This window comes from Drosophila grimshawi, unplaced genomic scaffold (assembly GCF_018153295.1).
Source record: "Drosophila grimshawi isolate 15287-2541.00 unplaced genomic scaffold, ASM1815329v1 contig_1377, whole genome shotgun sequence".
Classification (NCBI taxonomy): Eukaryota; Metazoa; Arthropoda; class Insecta; order Diptera; family Drosophilidae; genus Drosophila; species Drosophila grimshawi.
Genome location: NW_025062900.1, coordinates 3,324,280 through 3,346,284, shown reverse-complemented (window position 1 = coordinate 3,346,284; position 22,005 = coordinate 3,324,280). Strand labels below are relative to the sequence as shown.

Below are 22,005 nucleotides of genomic sequence, written 5' to 3'. Positions count from 1 at the left end.
ACAACACAGTCGAGTTTGAGCAACGCGTTGGCCAAGTTGTTGCTGCTCTCGAGACGCATCAGAAAAATATATATAAAGTTATATATATATTGAAATATCGTTTAACAAAGTGCTCTGTCTCTGAACTAATACAATTAAATATTGATGCACGCAGACAACTAACTAAATTACTTTGAAAACGGTTTTCCAAATACGAGCAGAATGCCGGGCTTTGGTGATTGCTTTTAGAGCATATTGCGCATACGACACGTCGAGCGGCAGGATAAGTCAACATATTGTTGCGAATAACATTTGCGTGCAGCAATTCCGAGAACATAAATTGTTTAGCTTGTCCCTCTGACTGGGTGTGCGTGTGTGTGTGTGTGTGTGTATGTGTGTGTTTGTAACACATTGCTAAACAAGCACAAATAACTGGTAAGTGTTAAAGCTGCAAGCTGAAATATATTGTGTGGAAATCCTTCAAGTGTAAAATTGAGTTTTAAATCTAATGGTTTTTGAATGGGGAGATTAAAAATAATTCACACAATATGTTTTTCCATCAGCTGAAGCGAATAATGACATCGATTGTGGCAAACATTTTTGTGGTCTTAGAGTCCTTAAAGAGACAAAACGGTTATCGTTTAATATAACAAAATAATGACAAATTAATGAAATTGAATACGTGCCATATCAGAGCGCTTATATACTCATTTATATATATTAAGGAACCTGACTACGTGCTATATTCTAAGAAGTGGGCTTATATATTTACTTATGTACATTAATTAACCCAACTACGTGCTATATTGTGTAACCTCGAACTATTAGTGAAAATAATTATTGGATTCCACATTTATACCTTGACTAAATTGGAACAAGTTACTGAGTTCCATATCTATCTATCTATCTATCTTGATGAAACTTGACATATGTACATCTCTTTGCAACGGGCAAAACATAATTCAGATCTGGTCAGATAGGAAAATGAGTTTTTGTGGTGAAAACTTTACTAATACGCATCTCACATATGATACTATATCATATAACTTGCAAAGTTTGTTTAACCTTTCTACTTATTTTCAAGTCATTTATCTTAAGTTTATTGAATTAAAGAACTTGAAGCATATGTTTTCATAAATTTCCTCTGACAAAGACAACAATTTTCTTAATAAAAAACGTTCGATTCTCTGCAAAAATTGATTTATTAGCACAGCAGCTTTATTTTGAGTCCATTAAAGTTTAATTCCAATTAATTGAAAAGGCTTAGCTTCTAATAGAAACAAAGTGCACATTGAGCTGCCCAGAGTCACAAAAATAATTGAATATTTATCAGTTTGATTGGGGATTCATGAGTTCATGCAACACGCATACGCACCGTGGCCCACGTTGACAAAATTGATAGCCAATTCATAAACTCCCCGGCGGCTAGTCGCGAGTGCTCGTCGGTGAGGCGCGCTGAAATACAATATTTTCCCCAACTCATTATGTGGATGTATATATGTATGCATGTAAAGATTTCCCGATTTCCCGATAAATATTCAAAATTGTTGTAATCGATTTGAATCGATAATTCGGAAATAAATAATAAATAAATAATCTTTCAGGAAGTATCTAATCTAATAGTCTCTCGGTTTGATCATACAGCCATTGATGGCTCGTATGGCTTGATTATTATCTACTTTATATATACTTTATCATCTCGGAGATGCTTCCTTTTATTATACCCGTAATATCTGTAGTCAGGGCATATTAAGAAATATTTTTCACATTTTCATTTGATAATTTATATGTTCTACATTGTTTTATTTCCGACTTTGAGGAGACGTCACACTTGCGAGACAGGCAGGTGACTGGGCGGAAAAGACAAATATTATTCAACGCCCACATTTAGCTTAACATTTGTGGCACGCCGTTTAAGTCCCGTTAGAATTTAGTGTACATGTTTGGCGGAGATTTGTGTTGGAAAACAATGAAAGCTGGCCTCGAGCTGAGAGCGCATTTAGTGTTTACCTTGGCCCTGGCCACTCAAACACGAACACGCCCTTGTAACTTACACTCACTGACACACACACACAACACACACATGTCTATGTAGACACACTCACACAGAAACACACCTACCCGCAAACAGACCTTCTGTAGGGAAAAAGCAGAGTGTATGATAAAATATTGCACTTTAGGCTGCAATTGCAAATTGCATTCATATAAAATAGATATAGTAATACTCAACTCTGCAGACCCATGAATATTTATCACTTGTCTCGGATTAATGCATTTTTAATGCAAAAAAAAAATAGAATGCTGCAAGGACTTTGATAGCCTGGCGCGTGACATCAATAAAAAGTGAGGGTGAGCCAAGGAAGACGGGTGTGATGGGGATGGCGAGATGGGGAAGCGAAGGTCAACGCTGGAGGCAGCTGCTCAATATTTGTTGACATGCTGAGTTATTGGCAGCAGGCATCACAAAATTGAGGCTGCAACTTTTGCCTTTCAACATGCACACAAATACACACATGGCCCCAAGCGCTCGTTTAAGTGTGTGCCTGTCTGTGTGTGTGTGTGCGTGTGTGTGTGTGTGTATGTGTGTGCTAATAGCCCACTTCTTATTCTCTTTGTTACCTTATGTGCAAACAACAAGTGTCCGGGCATATTGCGCTTTAATGATCAAGTTTCTTAATACTCTGCCAGCAGCATAGTGTTTTAACTGTATGCAATGGTGTGTGTAACAGTGTGTGTGAATGTGTTAACCAACACTGTGATGCTGTCTTAAATGGGACAACGATAATACTTGCAGAAAGGAGCCATAAAACTGCGAGAGGAAATACATTAAAAGGATACATTAGCATATCTGCTAATAAACCTTTTTTCAAATCTTTCCATTCTATTTATTTCAAAAATGCAGATGTACTCTGACATTTTTGGATGGATCCTTTTCATTATAACATAAAAACTGATTAACAATTACAGCCTTAGATTCCATCGCATTTTTTCGAGTATAGTGCTGCATTTCAAAATCGTCTTCTTAAATAATTTTCCTTTAAAGCAGTGCCTTTAATTGACTCTCGCCTTAAACTCACCCGTTTTTTAATTGGCATAAAAAGTTTTCTACTAATATTGAAGTGTGAGTAATTGTTTATTCAATTAGCTTTAAGCATAATTAAATAATCTTATCAAAAATGTTAATTACAGTTTAACAAAATTGACTTTAATTTGGGCAGAGTGTAACTTGCCCCCATAATTTGTATCAATATTTGATGCATGTGGCATTAGGCATTAGGGTATTTAACTGTTAGCAAAGCTATTAATGTCTCTCATTTTGTTTATCTTGGTAGCCTTACTATTAAATTGCTGTTTATCTTGCTTTTGACAAGATTTTGTTGTTATTTTTTTGGTCTGTCTTTGTTTCTGTGTTCAATTTCCTTTGTTTAATGGCCCGTGGTAGATTGTTATATTTACATATGCTTGTTGCCCATTAAGGGCATTCGTATTTCATTGCATGATATTTTCGTGGAATCAGTTTTCCCTTTTCATTTTATTTTCTTTTGCCTTCATCGCATTTGTTAAAGTTGTTGCCTGTTTTTGACACGGCCGACAATCAATGGAAAACTTTTTACTTTTCAGCAAGACGAGATTGTCAAGCTTAATAAAGTGGCAAAGTTTTTTGGGGAATAAACGGTCAGAGACCTAGTCACTTTTGGGAATCCAATTTACACATATATTTGTGAAGCACAACAAACTAAATTAGAATGCTCGAGTGCTCAACTGGGAATATACCTTGTATACCCTGTATATAGCTTTTAAATACAGAGTCGGCTGGCATATTTTATCGACTTATATCAGAGAGTGTTATCTAAAAATTAAAAAGGCTCTATTCTAAATCTACGGATGCCGACAGGCATCTTGAAATGGCTTTTGATGCTCTTCAAGAATATACACAGCTTATATGCTCGCAGATGCTTCCTTCCATCTGCAACATACTTTTCCCCTTTTTTGACCATTTTTAAATGAATTCAGGTTTCATGATAGAAAGTTCTAGTCAAAATGTTAACTGCAGGTATTCACTGTACAAGGCACACATATTTTATTATCAGCATACCTATTTACATTGTTGTTCAAATTGAACCCTAATTGAATTTCTTAAATAAATGTTCCATTTTTCGCCAAATTGTTGCAAAATTGAATTTCTTGCTGCCCCAATAAGTAGGCAGCATAAAATGTGTTGGAATTCTGCTGATGTTGGCATCTAATGGCACCTATAGCAAACACATATATCTGCTTAGCATTTACCGGTAATACAGAGAATAGATATATATATTTATATATATCTGCTTGACATTTAGCGGAGATACAGCAAATGTATACATCTGCTTGTGGCATTAGCTGCTTATGTCACTTAGGAATAAGGAATAGCCTTCAAATCCAACAAGCCATAAATATTCATTGGCTGCTAATTACACAAGTCTATGGACAGCCACCAGTCAGACAGACATTCAGTCAGTTGTTGTTGTTATTGTTGTTGTTGTCATTGATGCTTGTCGTGGCAAGGGAATATTCAGTAATGGCAGAGCGCAAAGTCAATGCCAGTGGCTGGCAAATAATCAACTCGCCTAGCAAACTGAACAACACGCAAAAAATAAAAACAGAAACAATCTGCTGGCCATGTCAGCAACATATTAACAGACTAAGCGACAAGTTCAGACAGATAATGATGTTGTTGTTGATGTTGATGTTGATGTGAGTCCATATCATTATAGCAGCATTACAAATTGCTGATGGCTAGATTGTTGTTGTTTGTTGTTGCCTGCTGGCTGCTTTTCTACACACACACACACACACACATACACACAGACAAAAGTCTTTGAAGCTTTTATCAACTTTGTAGTCTACTTGGGCGTATACTTAACGCCACCTATTTGTGGCTGGTATCAGCTTTGAGCCAAAGGATAAAATTCTCACGTTCACACCTTTGTGCCACATTCGTGTGGCAAGTCGTTTATGGTGTGTGACAGTGTGTGAATGTCTGTGTGTGTGGGAGAAAAGTGAAAATGAAATAGCTGAACTGAGCTGATGTGGCAGCTGTTTTCTGTGCTGCTCCTTTGGGTCTGCAGGACATGCTCTGCTTGTGGTGCGACACTCAAAGCGCGGTAATCTAATTATATCATTGCGCTCCAGCAAACAAGCCGTAAACTTTCTACATATATGAATATAATTAGGATGGTAAAAGTGGAGGAGAGTTTTCAGCAAGCTCTTTTTTACTACAAAAAGATATTCGTTAAAAAATATTTGCCACAATTTTATTTTAAATCTTCTTTACTTCTACTATTCTATTTTATAGAATTCGCTAAACTGCGTAGAATTTCACTATTATTACTCTCTCTGGATCTTAAAACTTGCATAATAATTTAAGCAACATTGTGTCAAATATTTTCTTAACGATTCTCTTTTGTTAGAGTTTTTGTATGACACCTCTATTTCTCCCTAGATTCCTACTTTATCCTACTTAACTCAGCGAAACTTTTTAATTTATAGATAATATAATATATAAACGAAAATCACCCCTCAGTATTTATCAATCTTTGTCTTCCTAAACAACTACTTCTCTTCTCTTCTTCTACTTATATTCTACTTATAATCCTCCACTTCTCATACTCTCCAACTCACCCTCCAAATATGCCATCGTAATCCTGTACAATACAAATTGTCCCTCTTAACCAACAAATCCTTCTACTCACCCTAATATTATACTATACTTCTTATCTCTCCTCAATTCAACAACAACTGTGCTGTTTCTAAGTCTTACGAACAAATTTCGTAAAAAAAAAAACGCTTATCTGCTTTTAAACAATTCTGTAAGCTGATTAAAGCTGCTTATTGGCGCTAATCAAATTATGACAATGCTTTCGACCAAAGAAGCTGTAAACTTTTTAATGTGTACATTAGTAAACATAATAATAGCAATTGTCTCTTGTGAAAGTTTCATGCTAGGAGTAAAACAACTTCTCCCTCCATGCTCCTGTCCAACCATTTTAATCCCCCTCTCAAACACTGCTGATCCGAGACCAGAGTCGACCACAGATACAATTCATAGCTCACCTCTGTCCTAGACCACTCGTGCTCAATTAATCCTACAGTCCCTTCTGCATCCTACATTCCTACTATATTCACCTCCCTCTCCTGCTATTCCACTAAGCTCTGCTGTGGTCCAATGCCCTACTTTCAGTTCCACTCATCCACTCTTTCCGCCGTTTTAACACAGAATTCATTACCTTTTTACTACTGAGTTTTTTCACAACTATTTTCTCAATTTTAAAATATTCATAAAAAAATATTTTTTCCTCTAGTTACAAAATTTTTGCAGAGAGCATTTCTAAGTGTGTTTTAAAATCAATTTCTGTGCGAGTGCACTCAAATAAAATATGTTACTTCTGGCAGTCGTATATTTAAATTAGTGTGTGACTTAACTTAACAATATTGATATCTATATCCTTCGCAGTGCCTGCCTCAATTTTTGAATTCTAATGCAATAAGCAAAAAGCCACAAATTGTTTAGTTAAAACATTTCACTGGCTAGAAATGCCTGTTCCCATTAAATGTAGGGTTTGCTTTGATGGACAGACTTGTAGCAGCTGGAAACAAGTGGGAGGTGGACTGATTGCTGAGGGTCGCTACTTTGTATGACAAAACACTTCATTAGACTAATGAGCATAATTTGGACCATAATTGTGCAATTTGATGTCACTTGCCGTTGGCAAAATTCTATTCCTTGATGAAAAGCGAAAAAGTTGTGTTTCGAAATTTGCCAGCGAAGCTGAATGAAAATTCGAATCAGAAACGAGGCACGTGGAACCCAACTTGTGGCTGGGGGTCCCATTCCTCCCCATCCCCCTCCGAACAGCTTATCGATTAGATAAAATTAATTTTAGTCAGCGAGTCAATAAATTCAACGAGGCTGACAGCCAGAGCTGGCCAGCTGCTCAACTGCCCTTGACTTTGTCCGGAGCGGAAATAGTGGCTCTTATCTGTCTGCCTGTCTGTCCCTCCGTCTGTCCAGCAAAAGTGAAAATGTGATAAAAGCCTGCAAATTGTTTATAAAGCCAGAGCAACAATGCCGCCACAATGCCAAAAGCCACAAAACAACATTTAAATTTATGGCAACTGTCATAAACTGCTCGGCAGCACAATATATAACCATAATATAAATATATATATGTATATGCATATACATATATATGGCAACCAAAAAAACATTTCCAGCTAAAAGGTTCTAAAATGCATTAAAGTACGCCTCGACACATATAAACTGCGACACATGTGCGATTCGTCAGAAATGGCGAAAACCTGACATGTGAGCAACTAGTGTGGGATGTGATAGCTGTTGAAGGAGAAGGAGGATTGGAGGAGGGCTTGGTTTATGCTCGCTTGACATCGATTTACAGCGGCCCGCCCACGATCCGATCAATTTGACATGATTGGTTTAGCCGAGATTTATTTGCGATGCGAGGAGCCTCAATTTAACCCAGGCGCATTGGGAAAAATTATGCCTTTGGGGTTAACTGATTGATTGATGGATGTAGACAACTTGTTGTTGACTTTAATAAAAAATACAAATAAAATACGGAACATAAAATAATTATTTGATAAAATGCATCAAATAGTGCAAAAATGTACAGTATTATTTCAAATTTTTATTACAAGTAAATCATTTTCTAACTCGCATTTAATTTTGGATAATGTTGATGAAATTATTAACTAAAGGCATTTATTCATCATGTTATTAAATTATTTTAAATGTGCAATAGCATAAATGTTTTACGAGCAAGACGAGAGAACATTTTAAAATATGGAAAGGTTAACCACATTATACTCTGCCAATGAAATGATAAGAGTATATTCTTTTTATAATATGTTTTAATTACATAAATTGGGAAATCGATAACATCGATAAGTGCGAATCGATTAAACCACAAGTGTGGTACAATTTCTAAGCAAATTTGGAAACTAGATTGTTCTAGACTTACTCAATTAATTCGCATATACGAATATCCCGGCCTCAATTTTAGAGGTAAAGGAGATAGTTGCCAAGAACCTCATCCTACCATTCTTAAAAACCTTTTAGGCTATTCTACTGCCGTTACCACAAAAATAACACCTATATCCTTTACAATAGAGCTAGGAAAGAGCTCATTCCTCTCTCTAGAATTGCTATACAAGGAAGGTAGATTGCTGTGAACCTACTCCTAAAATTGCACAATCAATTTTCTGGTCACACTTACCAAAAAGGATTTCAAGGATTATAGTTACCATTATCGATCTATCATCTGAAGTTTCTTTGTCTCATGTTTTTGGTCTCTGGCAACAGAGTATTTTACAGTCGGCTAAGCCCAACTCGTTTCTCTCTTGGTTACGTCGGCTAGAAGCCAAATAATTAAATTTATGATTTTGCTGGGTATTTTTGGCTTTTTGGCCGAGGTTCAAATGAAAAATGAAGCTTTAAGAAAAGCATAAATCATTCGGCCAAAGACCCATCTTATAAATCATTAAGGCACGACCTCAGCATGAACTTCCCACACACACATCTACACCCACACCCACACACACACGGGACGTGCACCTCATTCAATTGCAATTCCATTTGCTGACAAGCAAAAAGTTGTCATAAATAAATAAGCAACTCCAGAACAAATTGGCCAAAAAGCGAGAGAGAGAGAGAGAGAGACAAGAAGTGTGAAATAACAGAAGCAAAAAGGGGCAAAAGGTTTTACGGTTAAGGTTCAAAGTGTTTATTAATTAACAGGATGAGGCAATAAATTTGTCGAGCTTGAAAAGTTGTTATCAGCGGGCTTTGCTTATTCACTTTTTGTTTGCTTCAATTTGACAGCAATTGTTTTTCAGCCCGCCTAAAGTTGCTCACTTTGGCACAGCTAATTACCAACAAGCCACCTGCTTGCCACCTGCTTGCCACCTGCTGCCGCTGCCAGTGCCAGCTTTGTGGCAGACAGGCCTTGCCTCAAGACGCCAGCACGTGCACGTCAGTCCAAAGCAGGTCCTGCTTCCTAGTCCAAAGGAAGCTGCCTCAAGCAGCGCAATTAATAAGCCAAAAAAACTGAGTACGCCTGAGCGGGTTTCCCTTGGCCTAAGGGAGTGGGGTAAGTGGATAAGGGTGGGTTGAGGGGAGTTTTTACTTTGACTGCGCTACCTTGATTTATTCATAGGGTGCCTCCTCAGTCTTTTATGCGCTGACCTTTGTTAATGAAACTTTTATGCCCAAGTAGTTGTGTTGCCATTAACCTGTGCAGGACACCAACTAATTGGGTTCTTACTTTTTATACTACAGCTAAAAGAATTTGTATTTTTCTCTTGCCAAATGAAAGCACATTCATATATATAAATATATTTATATATATATATTGCCGAATAAATATTTATTTGTATATTCTTGGAACTTTGATTATTGTCCTATGCATGTTTGTTTTTGTGTAGCACAATTGACCCACTCAAATTAAGGCGAAAAGCAATTAAAGCCTTTGTTAAGAACAATGTAAGTATTTCTTTTTACATCAACTTAAATACAAGTTATAGAACAAAGCACTTGATAGATGTGAGTGTGAGAAAACTTAGCTCTGTGTAATCTTACCTGACTCCAAAGTTTCAGGGAATTGCTTAACTTATTTTATGTCTCACTCTTTATCTTTCTCTCTCCCTCTCTCTCTCTCTCTCTCTCTTTGCATTTAAACTTTTTACGTTGCTTATTAATAAACTAACAATAGCGCTTAACAATTTTTGGTTTGATTGGATTTTTTACGGATTTACATTTTACATTTAAATACCGCCAGATTTAATATATCCTTTAATTGATTATTTATTTTTCTTTCAATTTAAACTTTCAATTTAATTTCTCACTTTTAATTTTATATAATTTAATTTGTCACTTTTATTTTAAATGTTTGTTATTATTATGTATTATTAATATTCTAAAACCCAATAAATAATAGCTGATATCGTTCCTGAAATAGGACAAACTCAATTTTGAATGGGTTTAGCGTATAATTATAATACTATCCCAAACTCAAGGAAAGTCTTTTTAAGACAAAAAAATAAAATAAAAAATAGTCATAATAAATAAATTTATGAAGTATCTCAAACTCCTGGCAAGACTCTTTTAAATTTTGCACAGGCCACAAACTTAGTTGCGCAATATGCACGCATCTAAAATTTAAGAGGTATATAAAAAAATAAATATATTTTTTTTTTTGATTTGCTCTCATTCACAGAGACAGTGAGAGGGAGAGAGAGAGGGATGGATATTGTTATACGTGAGGAGGAGCTGTCGCTGACGCAGATTGGCGTCTATGCGTCGGTGTCGTTTCTGGTTGTCTCAGCGGTGGGTGCTGCCCTCTACACCACCTGCTCGAAACGCTATCGCCTCAACTGGTTCGAGCAGAACCTGCTCGAATCTGCCAGCGAGAACGATGAGGAGCAGCAAAGGTAAGTAAACTTCCCTGCTTTCCCACTCCCCCACGACTCAATTCCCCCAAAATGTTGCTTGTTGTATAATGCGTTATTTGTGGAATTTGCAGCCGGGAGGCGCTTGTCTCTGGCGCAGTGGGCTATAATAATGTGGATAATGTACACGGTGGCAAGTTTAACCCACACAATAATGTGGGCAACTTGAGTCCCACGTCACTCAAGTCGGAGGATGCTGATCCGGCCTTTTGGGTGCCCGCTTCGGTGACTTCATCGTCAACGGCAGCCGTGCAACAGCAGGTGTCCAATGCCACCAATACCACCGAATTGGATTCAGCCCCGGCCACGCCCACACCCACCTCGCCCACAGGCAGTCTCAAGTCGAATACATTGTCCTACTGCTCGACCACATCGGTGCCCATCGCCCGCTCCGAGAAGCACGTTGTCCTCGCCATGAATCCCACCCGGCCGAGGGTCTCCTCCATGAACGCCAAGCTGGATCACACCAAAATCGACATGACCCTCTATCGCAGCGTGAGTAAAATATACCGCAGTTCTAATATAGGAATTTAAATTGGAAATCGGACAAGCTACAGGCTGCAAATCGTTTCAGTTTTTACATAGTATTGCAACGGTGATTGATTATTTGGATAGTGTTAAAGATTGATTAGACAGGAGTAGTTTGTTAAACTAGATTTGCATTGGTTGATTGTAGTGAAGTACTTTCTAAGAGTTGTGGGGATTTAGAGTAGTGGATAATCCTCTGGGACCTCCTCAGTAGTACGTGAAGGGATCTGAAGTCTTTTTGAGTTTGAGTTATGTTGAAGTTTATCAAGGTGTTTCCTTGAGATTGAGTTAACTCTTACTAATGGAGATTGTCCAATCCCAAGTCTGATTATGGCATTGAGCCTTTGCTGAACTCGATTTTTGGGGTACTTCTTATATGGTGAAAATTATGAATTGAAAAAAGTATGAATTTAAAATGTATTATTTTCGATGAGTGTCTCAAGTTGCATATCTGTTTAATAAAGCAGTGTAATTTCCAAGTGAGTTCAGCTGTGTTTGCCACAAGAGTAAATTACTTGTCAAAACAAAAGCCCTAAGGATTTGTAAGGTATTTCGTTGAGTGTCGTGTCTGGGATGAGATTTCAGTCACTTTATAAAGCTGACTTCTGTAATACTTTGTATGAAAGTTTAAGGTTTTATTTAAGCGTCAAATTGTTTCACGCAAAAATGCTGTGATTTCTTAATTGAATTTAGTCAAAATAATTTAAATCACTTTTGCAGAACTCGCAGCCGAAACACGCTTGCCCCGCTGCACCCCTGAATGAGCTGCGTGGCAACTTGCATGTGTGCCTCAGCTATGATCCAGTTGGTGGTCTGCTCAATGTGCGTCTGCTGGAGGCACAGAACTTGCAGCCACGGCAATTTAGTGGCACCGCCGATCCCTATGCCAAGATACGTTTGCTGCCCGACAAGAAGAACTTTTGGCAGACGCGCATTCACAAGAAGACCCTCAATCCAGGTGAGTGGAAATTTCAATCAAAAACGAGCAAAATATATGGACAATTTGGCATTATCAGCAATGCTACACTCACAAAACAAATAGCTTTAATTTTCGTAAATTGCTTTACTTTTAAATAATATATATATAGAGGAAACTTCTTAAATTAAAGGTTTTTTAGAACCACAGCTTGCATTTCTAAATCTCAGAAAAAAATGTTTGATTTCCAAGCTTTTGTTGTTCGATAAATCAATTTTTTCTGAGTGTAATAAGTATTTGGAAGCTGAGATAAAGGAATCTTCTGGACGAGTTCTCTCGACAACAAAACGCTAACTTTTATTTTGTTTAATTGATTTTTAAAGTAGATTTTAGTTAATCTTCTAGCTCACAGCTTCATTTAACTATAAGATAAATCAAATTAACAATAACTAAATTAACACAAAAGTTAATTATGCAATTATGCAATCTGCTCTGCTTCAACAGTTTTCGATGAGCAATTTGTGTTCGAGGTCAACGCTGGGGTCATCGATAAGCGCAGCGTGGAGATTCTTTTGTATGATTTCGATGCATATTCGCGGCACGTTTGCATTGGCGGCACTAAGTTGCAACTGGCCACATTGGATTTGAGCGAGCAGCTCAGTTTGTGGACGCCACTCACATCGGCCTCGGCACAGGACATGAAGGTGGATCTGGGCGATATAATGGTCTCGCTGGCCTATCTGCCGTCCGCGGAGCGTTTGATGGTTGTGCTCATCAAGGCACGAAATTTGCGTATTGTGGACGATGCACGCAACTCATCGGATCCGTACGTCAAAGTCTCGCTCCTCGGGCCGAGTGGCAAGAAGATAAAGAAACGCAAGACGGGCGTGCAACGGAATACCGTTAATCCAGTTTACAATGAGGCGCTCGCTTTCGATGTGGGCAAGGAGACGCTCAAGAATTGCCTGCTGGAGTTTACAGTAATTCACGATGGAGTTTTGGGTGAGCAACACTATACAAATGGGGAAAACAATAGTAGAGAGAATATTATCGATTCAAGTGCAAAAAGCGCGCAAATATATAAATTATATATGATAATATATTTTATTTTAATATTATTTTAATATAGTCCATTCTTAATTTAAGATTATCCATGCTCATGAATCAATATTTACAATGTTTCTCTGTGTGTATAAATAGCTTTACCAAAGGAAGTTTTTTTCTAATTTACATATTCAACACGGGTTGCATTGAATCTGTAACTGTACTAAAAGTAATTCCGACTAATGAAAGCTTTCGCAATTTCCAACACAGGTTCCAATGAGATATTGGGTCGTGCTTTGATTGGCAGCTCGGCCGAGGTGCCGCACGACGAGAAGATATTCTTTGAGGAGATGTTTCGAGCCAAGAACGCAACCGCTCAGTGGGTGCCGTTGCACGAACCGGCCAATAACTTGGGTGCCACAGCGAAGACGACAACCAAACACTAAAGCTTTCTGTAAGCGCTGAACAGACACAGCTGTTGCGCAGCTATGGTTTGCGCCTCAACTAACACAGGGGAAAGTTTCAAGGCTCCAAACAGGATTTCACTTGGCTACAGTTTATCTGGTAACTTGCAGGGATATATATTTAAGAAGAAGAAGAAGAAGTTGAAGCAGACGCTAAGCGCAAAAATAGTTACAAAGATATGAATAATATTTTATATAAAGAAAATCAGAAAACATTAAATTTGAATTGAGAAACGTTATTTTTTCAATTTTTTTTATATTATTTATTTTTTGTTTATTTTTCCTTTTGTTTTTTTTTTTCTTATGAGAATTCTTCAGTTTGATTTAAATTTAATATGTAGAAAATATTAATTATAGTTTAAGAAACTTTATTTATTTGTGGAACTGTCTTTTATGCGAGCAAGAAACAAACACAAAAACAAAAACTATTTACAACTATCAAAGAAAAAACCAACTACTTAATGTGCTTTCCGTTGTATCAATTACTCGTCTAATCAAAGATAAAAATTTACATATGCATATGTATAATCAAATATATGGAAAATACTTAAATGTGCTAAATGTATGTCAAAGGGTACCTAAGATGCAATTATATATTATACATTATATTTGCGAGCTATGACTAAAGAATATATACAAGTAAATGAGAAGGGATTTTGAAAGCCAAATACCATAAGAGATAAACTTTAATCTATATTAATTATATATATATACACTATATAAATTATATACAACTGCAAAAGTAGATAATCAAAACTTACAGCTTCCGATTTTTAAATACTTAACTGGATTTTGTTAAATGTTGGGTTTCAGCAAAATAAAAATAAAACGGGCACAAAAGTAGAACAAAACTTAAATGTATTTCTTTCTCTCAATACAGAAAGATTGTACAATTATTATATAAATATATATATATGAATCTGTAACTTGTAATACAAATCACCTTTTCTTTGGGAAAAGAGAGTCAATAGTTTAATTTTTAGATTGAATGCACTAAAAATAATCAACAATCATGTAATTATTATAATATAATAAATATTAATGCAAATAAAATTCTCGGTTACAAATAAAAACTTCTCTACTCGAAAATGCTCGCATATTTTTAACTTTATATTCATTTTATATATATATAGCTATTTGCACACATCGACTATGACTATCTATACACATATCATTTACTTTGTAATTTCCTATCCTAATCTTTACTCTTATGTTAAAGACAGAGTTAATATTAAAGTTCCTTAAAAGTTCAACTATAACCGCAAGCAGTCAAATAAAAAAGGAATGGCCTCAATGACTTGACATGCCCCCAATCAGCCCCCGCCAACGCTGAGCCCCTCACCTATCAGTGGTCCCTTTTAACTTGACTTATTTGGCAAATACTTGGCAACTTGTTGACCAACTTGACGTAAAAGAAAGTTGCTTTTGGCCAAGCCTTTAACTAATTTTCCAACATTGACTGATACATCTAGGAAGTGGAGAAGGGGGGATGGGGGAGGGTTAGGGGGTAAGCGACGCCACATTGCTTGTTAAATTGTGGGTGTCTCAAGCATTAGACTCAGTCTGAGATCGAGTCCGAGTCCTAGCCAGGGACTGCTTGGAGTTTTTGGTGTCTCTGAAGTTTAACGCAAATTTCCTTTCAATCAAAATGTGCTTTTATTCAATTTAGAAGCACACTTTCCAAAATAAACTGATTTGTGTAACTGGCTCTATAAAAATGTCAAATTTTTGGATTATATTCCGATTCCGACTACGCTTTGACAACCTGCAAAAAAAAAAATCTACTTTTGTATTTATGAGTAGACTTAAATAGTTTGGAAAGTACATATTTCTTTGTACGTATTTTTCTTTAAGTGTAGCCTGGCTGAAAATTAGGTGTAAACTGGCCAAAAGGGCAATGGCAATGGCAAAAAGAACTGAGCAAACTTTGAGCAGTTGCCAAGAGTTGAGATGGCGCCTAAAACTCAGGCTAGACGCAGGCTGACTGCTTATCGCCAAAGCGGAAAACTCTCCTGATGGATTGTCAGCTAAGCACTTTTACACATACATATATATATTATATAAATATATATGTAAGTTTATATCCGCATTGGGGAAGGAAAGTCAATTTTGCAGATAGGCAAATTGTTTGGCCAAGTATTTGGCTTGTGTTTGCCATGTTTCTCAGCAGGTATTTGGCTAAATTTTGTACTCGCAGCTGTGTGGCAATTTCAAAATAGACTGTAATCGTAAAGAATACTGTAGTAGAGAGAGCTCGAGATGAGATACCCTGTAAATATGAATAAATGCTTAAGCATGATTACGATTTTATTATTTATTGTCAAGATTTATAGTCAATTGGAAAGGAAATGTATTTGAATTTGTGGTTTTTATTGCTATAGGTAATCGATTTTAATCGATTTTGAGGAAAACGAGAAAGAAATGATAACAGATAGATGGGCGGGCAGATGGCTCTATCGACCCTCTTGATGCTGATCAAATATATATATATATATATACCTTACGTGGTCGAATATTCTATCTTTTACCGTTTAGCATTCTTTTGTACAACTTTTCTAATTTTCCAATCAATTCTCAATCTATTTAAATATGTAAAAGGCGAAGATATTAAGATTGAAGATAGTCTCTATGAATGATACTCAAATTAGCTCCCATTTAAGATAGGCTTCATAAAGATACTCAAACTAACTACAAATGGGGATCAATAGAAGTCGCATTATCACACTGATTTATTTGTTGCCAAATCGCGACAGTTTCAAGCAAAATCTTGAGTCGAATTTAGCCATTAATACAAGCACACCAACACACACATACATCTTTATTGGCCATTCAATAAATCAGCCTTTTTGTGTGTGTGTTTTTCATTCTTTCATTACAAAATTCAACTACCAATTTTTGGCCAGAATACTTCGCAGTAAAGTCCATTGACAAAAAAACTGAAGTAACTGTAACTGCTAACGAGCGAATTCCATTTTTAATTTCGTTGAGCTTCTTTTCTGTCTTTTCTGGTACTTTTCAACTTCTTTTCTGCTGCTTTTCTCCGTTTGCAAAGCTTGTCAAACGTAAACTAACGGCATTTTCCTTTACTTATTTACACAATCAATTTCGAGCTTTTGTGATGCGGCAAAAGACTAACGACAAATGGCGAAGAGCGCACGACTTCTTCCAATTCTCTCCTCCCCCTACTCTCTCTCTCGCGCTTTCTATACACTCAGACAAACATTTGCTATCCAACAAGTAAAGTATTCGGTTTATAAATACTTACAATGAATATACCCATTTTTAATGTGGACAACGTATTAGCGATTTACTTTTTGTTGTGTATTTTGTGAATTGAAGCAACAACAAAAAAAAAAAAAACAGCTTCTTTCCTCTTAAGAGAATATATAAATTATACTGAAAACAATACAAAATAATTTTTATTTGCTTAATTTTACAACTGTTTTTTATTTAATTGTCAGTGTAGACTGTTGCATTTTTGTTTTTATATTTGGTATTTTTTCGTATGTTTCTCCCATGGCTGCTGCCGTTTGTACCGTTAAATTCGGCTTTGCTTTCGCATTCGCATTTGGTGTTAGTGTTGGAGTTCTCTCTCTCTCTCTCTGCCCGCGAGGGAAATTGTTGTCAAAGCGCAAAAAATGTCAGATTGTTGTTTTAGCAAGCAGCCAACCAGCCTCCGCCTACACTCTTCACACACACACACTTGTCGTTTATGGTTGTGCATTACAATGCGCGTGTGTGTGTGTGTTCGCGTGCGTGTGTGAGTGCAGTTAGTAATAGTTCTAGTTTCTTGTTACATATCCTATTTTTGTGATTCCCTTGAAAATGGGGTATTTTGGTGTTGTCGCGCATATTGAGTTTGTAATGAATGCGTATTTTTTTTTTGCAGCAGTTAATAAATGAGTCGCAGCTTGTATATATTTTCATATTGCTTTAATCGCTTCGTTTTTGATTTTTAACTTAACAATTGAATTTATATGTGAGCAGTTTTAGAGCACTTTTTAAAGGGTATTTCATCTTCAGTGAAACTACTAAGAGAGAGAGAGTTGTTGCCCCGTCTCCCTTCCACACACACACTCTGCAGCAGCTTAGCAGTTGTAGTGCTCCTTTTGATGTTGACCGCATTCGCTCTCGCTCTCTCTTTTTTCTTGTTCCTTTTTGGTGGCCTTTTATTGTTTATGCAACTGTCAGCAGTTTTCGTCGAGGAAGTGTTCGCCTCACAATTGAAGACTTACTTCACATGTGTGTGTGTGTGTTGTGTTATGTATGTTTGCTTTGGCTCAGCTTATATGGACAATGTACAAAATGTGTGCGTCCTTTCTTTGTGTGTGTGTGTGTGTGCATTGCTTCATATTTGTTGTCATTTCCAATTGTTTCTGCGACTTTTGACAGCTAGCAGATTAGCTTGGCGACGCCGATGCCTCTGCAGAGCAGCAGATAGCAGTAACTCTTTCGTTTATTGGCATTCGGCTAAAGGATAATGTCCAGGGAAATCAGCGTTGAAGAGGTGTGCACTACCCACTCCCCTCCCCCACCTCCCTTTCCCATTATCAGCTAGTGCAGCTCGTTTTTATTGGGTTATCCGCACCGCATTTGACAGATCTGTGGAATATCCAATTTAATAATCATATAGAAAACATCTTTGGATTGCCGTGGCATAGTTACGATTTATGTGCGTTGCATAAAACTATTCAACATTTGAGCAAGATGGATTTTTGGAGCTATAATAAGTAAATACGGCATAAACATCTACGAAGTGACATCATAACTGAGAAGCTTTACTTAGCATTCCCAATAATATAGAGAAAAAATAGTAGGATATATAAAAAACACGTAAATAACAAAAGTAAATATAGACAAAACAAATACATCTAAAAAAGAACAAATGAGAAGAGATATTTCTGTATTTTGAATTACTTAATAAATCAGTTCAACAAGAGCCATATTATCTGCTCGAAGCCAGAACCATTTGGGAATTACTTCAAGGAGTACGTTGAACGAAGCGCGAGAAATTAGGCAACACTTTTTTCTATAAATTGTCATTCCGTTTGGCAATGCAAATTTCAAATATAATTTTTTCTTATTTTATTTTATCGATAACCTTGCACGTTCTGCGAATAGAAATCGAAATGTCGCAATTAAAAAGATTTATCATTTCCATTGAGCTCTCTCGACTACGGCGTTCTTGCTCCATATTATTCTACTCCCTGTCTATAAGCATTTAATGTTTAGTTCATTTGATCGATAAACTTATCTGTTTCGTACATATCGATACAAATCGATTTCCGATAGCAATAAAAACTTCAAATATAAATATTTGGCAGCCGCTTTGGGTTTAAATATTTCAGGGCATATTCAAGATAAAACTAGATTTATAGATATATTTAATGGCTGTGTGTAGGGTATCTCCTAGTCGAGCATCCTCGACCAGAATATTCTTACTTGATAGCATTTTATTTACCAATAAGCTAAATATTTTTGTATTATAATGTTTGTGGAAAGTCATTTGATGTGTCTGCAACATGCTGTGGCAACTGATTTTCATTTCAAATGAAAATTAATTAAATTATTTGCAGCTAAGCAAATGTCACATCTGCATTCAGCTTTGAGTGCGATATGCAATGCAGCAGAAGCAGCAGTAAAAACTCATCAATAAACAAAATTTATGGCTAAAAACACAATTGTGCAGCGAACACGGAAAACAACAAGCAACAACAACAACAACACTAACAACAATAACAATAACAATAACAGCAACGGGTACAAACAACAGCAAAATGTGCCCAAAAATGGGGGCCAAAAGAGGCGATAACTAAAGCCAAAGCCAATTAAAGACACGCCTCAACAGCAGCCAGCAAATGTGGGCGTGGCACAATGCTATAAAACATTGGGAACATTACCCAAAGCACCCCTCTCCTCCCCAACCCCCTCTCGACCCCACTAGACTCCTGAGCAGGAGTCAAAATGGTGACGAGTAACCAAATTTCCGCACCCAATCAGCATATTTAAATTGTGTTGTGTGTTGGTGATTGAAATGCATGAGGTACAACACACACACACACACAGACGTGCAACGTAAATAGGACAACACTGTTGGTGGCGACACTGTGCATAGATCAGAGGGACACTCTGGTCACACTGGCGAACATGCATTTTTACACCAAAAGGAAAAGTCGGCAACCTTCTCACTCACTCTTTAAGCGCCAGCTGAACAACTGATGCCAACCAACGCTTATCAAAATAGCTGAATGTTCATAAAAAAAGCTAAAACAGAAGTTGGAAATCGGAAAGAAACAATTTTATTGCAGTTCAGTTTGAGTTCACTTAAAACATTTGCAACTTTTATTTCGGGTATGTAAAGTTAATGAAGATTCAATTCAGAAAATCATTGTCGACTTTAAAATTAGCATTTTATTATTACAGAAATCAACTAAAAATTTAACTTTAAGCTTGCCCTTGTGACAAAGCAAAGTTTTAAGAGTATATTCATGGAAAATCATGCCAGAATCGAAGTTGCAACTTTAAATCAATTTTCAACTCAGGTTAAAAAGCAATGATTTTTCAAAATTGATTACATTTTGACCAAGCTGTGGCAATGAACAGTTTCAATCCGTTCCTAGAATTACTTTTTGAAAAATCGAATTTCCAATTTAAAAAGCAGTTTTAATCCAGAAGTCAAACCTTGCGCAAATTATGGCTTTTAAGCCTCAGCTCCAGCTTCAGCTTCTATATAAATTAGCATAGCTTTGCCGCTAATTGGTCAGCACTGACTTACAGCTGGCAACGCTGCTGGTTGCCATTTCTATTCTCCCATTCCATTCGCCCATTCCCCGTACCGGTTTCCAGGCCCATTTCCATTCCCATTCCCAGACCGATTTCGATTCCGATTCCGATTCCCGTTCAATGCTGGTCAGCAGTTTCGTTTTGATTGTGCGATTTTCTTTTTCTTTTCTTTTTTCCTTTTTTGCTGTGCATTTTTCCTTCTACCTTTTTTCTTTGAGTGTGTGTGTGTGTGTGTGGTGTGGTGAGCTGGTCAACCGCTGTTGGAGCTCTAATTGCTGGGCAACAACTAAGCTGGCTAGCAACACATGCCTCTTGCTGCATGCCATATGCCACATGCCCAATGCCACACGCCGCTTTATGCCCCTGCCAAGGTGCCTGCAACAAAATGGCAGTCAGTCGTTTCAATATTGTTTTTTCCCCCAACAAGAGAAAAAAGAGCAAAAATAGATACGGTCACACTGACTGAAACACTTAAAGCTATTCATTTTTAATTGGAATTTGGCCGCAAAGTCGTAAATTTATCTTTTTTTCTTGGGATCTGGAACTGGAAGTCAACGCGTTGAAATAGCGATCACAAGTATTCCAATTTTTGTGTTGTGTCAGCCATCAAGTGAATATTGTCATTTCAAGTGGTGCCACAGCCGGTGGCGCGAAGAGATAAATGAATCCAGACAACGCAAGCGATTGAGAAGAGGCCAGGAAATCTGAATGAAATCATTGCTGAAATAATTCAAGTTAATCTCTCTCATTTATAAGCCTTGAAGTCACGAATTTCCCTTTGTTAATCAAGTAAAAACTTTGTTACATTTCGCACCCAAACAAAAAGTGATCAATTAATTTCCCACTAATTTTGATATGGTATTTTAAACATAAGCATTTCGACACATTTAAATACAGCTTGTTTTCAGAAAACAAGAAATATTAATTGTAATTCCTTTTCGAGCTTTAGCCAAATCAAAAACTGATCAATTAATATCCCACTTATCTGAAATTGCCGAATAAAACACCTTTTGGGATTTTTGCAGAGTACTTTTTGATGCTTCGACTTTTACCTTTTGTGTCCATTTTGCGTGTTGTCGCGTAAGGCTAGAGTTTGTTGAGGAGTGAGAGAGAGCGGAAGAGGGCAAACATGCCGAAACGTAGCGTTGCAAATCCTCATTTGATTCAAACATCGGTGAAATAACTGTAACGCATGCATGCAAGAGAGAGAGAGAGAGAGAGAAAGTGAGAACACGTCGCTGTCAAAACAAGCAGTAAATGACTGCGTGGTTAAGAAGTGTGTGTGTGTGTGGGGGGGGGGGGGGGGCTGTTAGGAAAGAGGCGGGCATGAACACGTAGCTGCCAGCTTTCAGTCGAATCTATGTGTCTGTGTGTGTGTGAGTGTTTGGTGCGTGTGCATTTCGTCTAAAATAGAGATGAGTACGGGTAAAGCAAGTTGGGATTTTATAGATCGCGTGAGCAAAAACAATGGGAAGAAGAATATGAAATAAAAGGCTACAGGAAATTTGATAAAGCTCAAGTCAAATAGCAAAATATTCGCATGGTGCTGTCTTGAGTAGCGTCGCTAACAGTCGTGAGTGAATATTCGTGTATTCAAAGAATGAGTCGTGCTCGTGTCAATTCCGCTTCCATCTGTAACAATGCGTGTTAGTGTCAAGTGATGCCAGATAATTTGAAACGAAACTCGATGAACGGCTTAATGGCCTCCTAATTAACTGGATGCCTACATTGTACAACACTGATTCTAGCCGTGAGAGCGATAAAGAGAGAGACAGAGAGAGAGAGAGG

The 22,005-nt window shown here is 37.1% G+C and overlaps 1 protein-coding gene across 2 annotated transcripts; it reads left to right on the top strand.

Moving 5' to 3' along the window:
• The first annotated feature begins 88 nt into the window (after positions 1-88).
• LOC6562829 (synaptotagmin-5) lies at positions 89-13,659 on the top strand. Of its 2 annotated transcripts, none has more exons than XM_001989226.3 (6): positions 89-414; positions 10,251-10,464; positions 10,557-10,977; positions 11,731-11,968; positions 12,431-12,928; positions 13,241-13,659. In XM_001989226.3, exons 2-6 carry the CDS (start codon positions 10,277-10,279, stop codon positions 13,414-13,416), a joined length of 1,521 nt encoding a protein of 506 aa, XP_001989262.1. In that variant the 5' UTR covers positions 89-414; positions 10,251-10,276; the 3' UTR covers positions 13,417-13,659. The 2 variants fall into 2 exon arrangements, with proteins under 2 accessions (XP_001989262.1, XP_032592467.1); XM_032736576.2 differs by lacking the exon at positions 89-414 and adding an exon at positions 8,938-9,125.
• Positions 13,660-22,005: the final 8,346 nt, after the last annotated feature.